Source organism: Cyprinodon variegatus, unplaced genomic scaffold, assembly GCF_000732505.1.
Source record: "Cyprinodon variegatus isolate N-32 unplaced genomic scaffold, C_variegatus-1.0 Scaffold1773, whole genome shotgun sequence".
Classification (NCBI taxonomy): Eukaryota; Metazoa; Chordata; class Actinopteri; order Cyprinodontiformes; family Cyprinodontidae; genus Cyprinodon; species Cyprinodon variegatus.
Window position 1 is genome coordinate 64891 of NW_015152226.1, and position 6215 is coordinate 71105.

General features: G+C 43.8%; 1 protein-coding gene across 2 annotated transcripts; it reads left to right on the top strand.

Annotated features, from left to right (window-relative positions):
- The first annotated feature begins 299 nt into the window (after window positions 1-299).
- On the top strand, window positions 300-4093 carry LOC107104518 (transcription factor Sox-10-like). Of its 2 annotated transcripts, none has more exons than XM_015404522.1 (4): window positions 300-404; window positions 689-1327; window positions 1491-1765; window positions 2133-4093. In XM_015404522.1, the coding sequence occupies exons 2-4, from the start codon at window positions 885-887 to the stop codon at window positions 2915-2917; spliced, it is 1503 nt and encodes a 500-aa protein (XP_015260008.1). In that variant the 5' UTR covers window positions 300-404; window positions 689-884; the 3' UTR covers window positions 2918-4093. The 2 variants fall into 2 exon arrangements, with proteins under 2 accessions (XP_015260008.1, XP_015260009.1); XM_015404523.1 differs by lacking the exon at window positions 300-404 and adding an exon at window positions 449-583.
- The last annotated feature ends 2122 nt before the right edge of the window (window positions 4094-6215 follow it).

Consider the following 6215-nt stretch of genomic DNA (forward strand, 5'->3'; position numbering starts at 1 on the left):
ATATAGAAAAACTCTCCACTCTAGTTTATAGAAAAACTCTCCTCTCTAGTTTATAGAAAAACTCTCCACTCTAGTTTATAGAAAAACTCTCCTCTCTAGTTTATATAGAGGGTAGTTTATTTGTTTTGCTGCTAACAGAGGCGGCCTTCTCCTGCAGATAAATGGCGCACTGTGACGCTTTAAGGTAGAAATCTCACCTCTGCTCTGCAGCCGCGTCATGAAGCGACCAATCAGCGCGCAGAGCTGTGCGCAGGGGGCGGGGTTTAGCCGTGTACAGGAATGCTGTCTCTTTGGGAATGTTTTCCACTTTCAATCCCTTTTTTTTTCCTCCTCACAAGGCGCTCTTTAAGCTGCGCTGTTTGCACACAGAGCCGCCATTCATCGCCGCGCAGGCAGCCGCACCGGTAGGTTATGTCATTTTATAATATGCAGCAGAAATCACATTTATGGCAGCTCTAGAACATTTACAGTCAAACATGGTTGGATTTATTTATTTTTTAACCAATAGTCTCGGATTTATTTTTAAATTATGTAGAAATGTTTTTTCAGAGCTGATAAATTTAATCTGTTTTCGTTTTCTGAGGTGAGATGATGTTAGTTTGTTTTTTTCTATTTTTTTCTGACAAAACATTGTTTTTAATTATTATTATATTTATTTGAGTGTTTTTCTCCTTTCTTTCTTTTTTAGCTGCTATTTCTTCCAGATATCAAAGGATCCGATCTGGATGTTTGAGCTCATTATTATTATTATTATTATTTTTGCAGTAATTCTTAACAGGAGGAACTTTTTAACGAGTTCATTTAAAAAAAGAGAAACTTCTTTTTTAAACTGAATTTGCATTAAAAGTCAGTTTTTATGAGAATAAGCTCCTAGAAATCTCAGAATGTCTGGAGAGGAGCACAGCCTGTCAGAGTCAGAGCTCAGTCCTGGGGGGTCAGAGGAGGGCCACCCGCTCTCACCCGCTCACCCCGGAGCGCCGCCCGGACCGGACTCCCCCCTTAGCGGGCCGCCGCAGCAGCTCACCGCGCTTTGCGTGGCGGATGCGGGCGGAGAGGACGGCGGCAGAGCTCGGGCCAAATCCGAGGAGGAGGACGAACGCTTCCCGATCGGCATCAGAGAGGCGGTCAGCCAGGTGCTGGACGGATACGACTGGACGCTCGTGCCAATGCCGGTGCGCGTGAACAACGGGAACAAGGCGAAGCCTCACGTGAAGAGGCCCATGAACGCCTTCATGGTCTGGGCTCAGGCTGCCAGGAGGAAGCTGGCTGATCAGTACCCCCACCTGCACAACGCAGAGCTCAGCAAGACCCTGGGCAAGCTGTGGAGGTGGGTGAAACCCTAACCCTGCTCCAGATTAGGATTTAATCTTAGATTATGGACACCGAATACACCAGCAGTCAGCAGGCTGATCTGATTTGAAGTCAAATAATAATAACAATGTTTATCATTTACTGAAGGATAAATGTGTCCTGGCTTTTCTGGCCCCCAGGCTGCTGAACGAAAACGACAAGAGGCCATTCATAGAGGAGGCAGAGAGGCTGAGGAAACAGCACAAGAAGGACTACCCAGACTACAAGTACCAACCCCGCAGACGTAAAAATGGCAAACTGACCCCCGCCAGCGAGTCTGACAGCCAGGGGGAAGGGGAGGCCAGCCACTCCCAGTCCCACTACAAGACCCTACACCTGGATCACAACGGTGGGGCCGGGTCTCCCCTGGGCGACCTGCACCACCACCACCACCACCACCACCACCATCCTGCAGGTCAGTAGAACCCTGAGCTATGACATCATCATCCTTAATCCCAGATCTATGGTTAAACTAAACCAGCAATGGACATGATGGCCATCCTTTGATAAAAGAGGAAATTATTTTCTAGTTTAATCTGAACGGAACCCCAAATTTAACTTAGACACAAAGTTTGTTTAATCAAAGTTCCTTTGCTGAAATCTTTAATTTCTCAGATACATTTCCACTTATTTAGATTGAAGTAAAGAAAATGAGCCGATTTCTAATGTCTTCAACCGATTTCAGCTCTAGCTGAGAATATCACTCAGAAAAAAGTCCAAAAACAGCAACAGACAAGCCGCAGTTCACCTGACGGTGCTGATCTGTCTCCTCTGTGTTTCAGGTCAGGGTCACAGCCCCCCCACACCCCCCACCACCCCAAAGACCGAGCTGCAATCTGGGAAACTGTCCGACTCCAAAAGGGAGGGTGCAACAGGAGCGGGCGGAGGATCTGGGGGCTCCCGGGGGGCCCTAGGAGTGGGAGCTGAGGGGGCGTCTGGAGGTCCGTCATCAAGCACCAAACCCCACATTGACTTCGGTACGATGGACATCGGGGAAATCAGCCACGAGGTGATGTCCAACATCGAGCCGTTTGACGTCAACGAGTTTGACCAGTACCTCCCTCCAAACGGGCACCCTCAGAGCGGCGCTGGGGGCCCGTCGGCCAGCTCGTCTGCCTCGTCCTATGCCTACGCCCTGGCTGCGGCTAGCGGCCACTCGGCTTGGCTCTCTAAGCAGCAGCAGCAGCCTCAGGCCTCCCCTTCGTCCTCCGATCCATCAAAAGCCCCCATCAAGAGTGAGTCTGCCACCGCCAGCCACTACGCAGAGGCTTCATCTTCCCCCTCCTCAGGTACCCACGTCACCTACACCCCGCTCAGCCTCCCCCACTATGGCTCTGCTTTCCCCTCGCTGGCCTCCAGGGCTCAGTTTGATTATGGAGACCACCAGGCCCCGGGGGCATACTACACCCACTCCAGCCAGGCCCCAGGGCTGTATTCAGCATTTTCCTACATGGGCCCCACACAGAGGCCCCTGTACACTACCATAGGAGACCCCTCCAGCGTGGCGCCCTCTCACAGCCCCACACACTGGGAGCAGCCTGTTTACACCACCCTCACCAGACCTTGAGGCGGAGCGGCTGAGCAGTGGGAAATATGGGAAGTTTCTGAGTGAATCTGTGGGAGAAACGTCTTTGAAACGAGGGACTGTGTGTTTCTGTGCCATATTAGCGGTTTTCTTTCATTTTTCATCCAACCTGATATAAAGCAAGAGATTAAAGGAAATGGAAAATCACGGGGCAACAGCCAATCAGAAACAGGAGAAGCCTAACCAATGTGTGCCACCCTGTAAAGCACTTGTATATACCTTAGAAGAAGTAGCAGAGGGAGAACTGGGATTGGACCAGTAAGCTGGACTCACCCGGAGGTGACGGGATTTTAGAACGACAGAATCTGATCTTATTAACCAAACTAAACAATTATTTGGTGTTTTTGTGTTCATGCCACCTGTACATTTATTTCCTTATCACTGGTGTAACTATCTTGGCACCATCGCTATGGAGAAAAGAAGGAGCAAGTTTTGCCTGTTTTCACATAAAACCTTGAGGTTGTTTGGTTGTTTTCTCTCATGGGCCATAAATGGACGGCTCAAACTTTTTTCTGTTTTGTGTTTTTCATTGTTGTTGTTCTGTAGATCGCTCAGCCTGTATTTCTTCCTTTTTGATGAACTAAATAAGCATGTATAACGGGGAAAACATAGGAAAAACACAGGGAAAGAGAGCTCTTAAAGACGTATGACTCTTTGGAGATTTACCTCAGTTCTGTTTGCTTTATGGCGATCACCGAGACTCCTGAACTATAAACGTAAAGCATTTTGTCGAGTTTTAAATGACAAACACTTTGATGGTTTATCCACTGCAGAAGTTGGATAAATGATCCAGAAGTCTGAACCAAATCTTTTGGGTAATTGCTGAGCTGTGGGAATTATTTTAGGATTAGAATCACATGTAGAAGGCTCTAGAAGTGCCTTTGCCTTCAGTTCTTTCCCTCTTTATCAACCTGAATAATGGTCATTACCACATGTTTGCCTTTATTACTTGACTCAGATGTTTTATACTGACCCTTTTAGCATGTTGTTGTTGTTTTATAATGCGAGTAATGATGCATCATGTGTCACATCTTTGCTTCTTCCATTTTGTATAATTCTGCTTAGTTTTGTAAAGTGTTTGGTATATACTTACTCAAGTATTTTTGCTTCCTTACAAAAAAGCAATGTTGAAATATTATTGTCATCTATTAAATCGATTTATTTATAAAAAAAAATGCATGTGAGAATCATTAAGAGCAATAAGGATATGAAGGGTGATAAAAGTAAATAAAAAACACGGTGCTGACGTGTTAACTGGAATAACAACACAATCAGAGCCCCAGCAGCCTAAGCTGTTTACGGTGTTTGTGTGTGCGGCGTGAGGCTAAAATTGACTACTAATTCCCGGCGTTTAATCGGCTGGGGACTGCGTGTTACTGAGGGGCACAAAGGGAGCCTTTCAGTCAGTGATGCAGAAAGAGACAGAGAGGGAAGGAGGGAGGGTGCAAGGAGCCAGAGGCAAAGGAACCGCTGCACACTTGGACTTTTGTGCAGGGCTTTTCCTCTCACCCGTCTCTCCACCTGAGGCTCCCTGCTTCACATTCAGCTGCAGTTTCAACTCATTAGCAGGGCATCCAAAATTCAAATGTCAAGTTCAGTGCTGGGTCTGTGTTCCAGGATCATACCGGAGCAAACTTAAACCACTTTGGACATAAAATATAGAATTATGCAGCAAAAATATTCTAATCACTTGAATATTTCAGCATTTTCTAACTTTATAACCTAAGACTTCAGTCTTTTGAGGATTTTCTGTTGTTCAACAGTAGTGCAGGTTTTTTAAACTAAAATAGTAATTGAAACGGAAACAGTAAAGAAATCTGGATAAATATAAAAGCAGAGCGTTTCTCACTGTATGATTGTTTCTTTCTGACCCCCTTCTTTGCTCTTCTAGATGCTGTTTTTTCACTCCTTTCTTTTTCTCAATCAAATGAGGACTTCAGAGAAAAGCTGAGATAAAATGATGGTGTTTACGTCTGAAAGCAGCTTTCTACTGGACCTCATTTAAGTTTATCAGAGTAAATGCATAGAAACATTAAAAATGAAATATTATAAAAAATAAGTTTCATAGATTAGGAAGGGGCTGTTATCTTCTCGAAAGGATCTGTATGAATATGAGACAAATTAATGTTAATTATCTGCAAATGGATTGCATCTATATTTATTCAGTAATAATATTATGATCTTATTTCCTTTGTAGATCAATATTTGGTCAATTTCCAGTTTTTAATGGCAGTAAATTATGATCATGCAAAACAAATGCTGAGGAAAGAAGCAGGTAAAATATGAAACTAAGTAAAAAGAAAAGGATTAAGATGAGAGGCGGTTTAATACTAAAACTGAATTAAGATTAAAAACATAAACAAAAGAAAAAAACAAAAAAAATAAAAAACTGATGCTAAAACAATATAAAAATATCACAATCAAAACCCAAAGTTTATGCATAATCCTTCATTTATAACGTTTTCCAACATGTTAGCAATGAAAAGAGTTTGTGGGGAGATGAGAATAACAAAGTTTATTTTTTTTTTAGAAAAAAAGGGATAATTTTAAACAAAATGTTTTACTCAGGTTGATGGTTTAAAATGAAACGTATCAAAAACCAGAAATTTGATCAAATTTCTCTTCAAAGCTCAGATCCTCCAGTGGTTCAACTTAAATCCAATCTCTTAGAAACATTATTTCTTTATTGGTTTAATTTATTTCACTCAGAAGAGGAGCATTTAATTCAACCAAAGGAAGTCATCAAATGAGCCGTTAACAAATATTTATGTTTGCAGAGCAAATTAAACTGGTGCATGTTTGAACATGTCTGACTCAGACAAACAAATCCCATCTGCTATAAACCTGATGGAATCAGCTTTCCAGTTAGCCTCTCTTCCATCGTTCCCAGTCTGACCGTTTCCAGTTAGCGTCTCTTCCATCGTTCCCAGTCTCTGACCGTTTCCAGTTAGCTTCTCTTCCATCGTTCCCAGTCTCTGACCATTTCCAGTTAGCGTCTCTTCCATTGTTCCCAGTCTGTGACCGTTTCCAGTTAGCGTCTCTTCCATCATTCCCAGTCTCTGACTGTTTCCAGTTAGCGTCTCTTCCATCGTTCCCAGTCTGGGACCGTTTCCAGTTAGCGTCTCTTCCATTGTTCCCAGTCTGTGACCGTTTCCAGTTAGCGTCTCTTCCATCATTCCCAGTCTCTAACCGTTTCCAGTTAGCATCTCTTTCATCGTTCCCAGTCTCTGACCTTTTCGAGTTAGCGTCTCTTCCATCGTTCCCAGTCTCTGACCGTTTC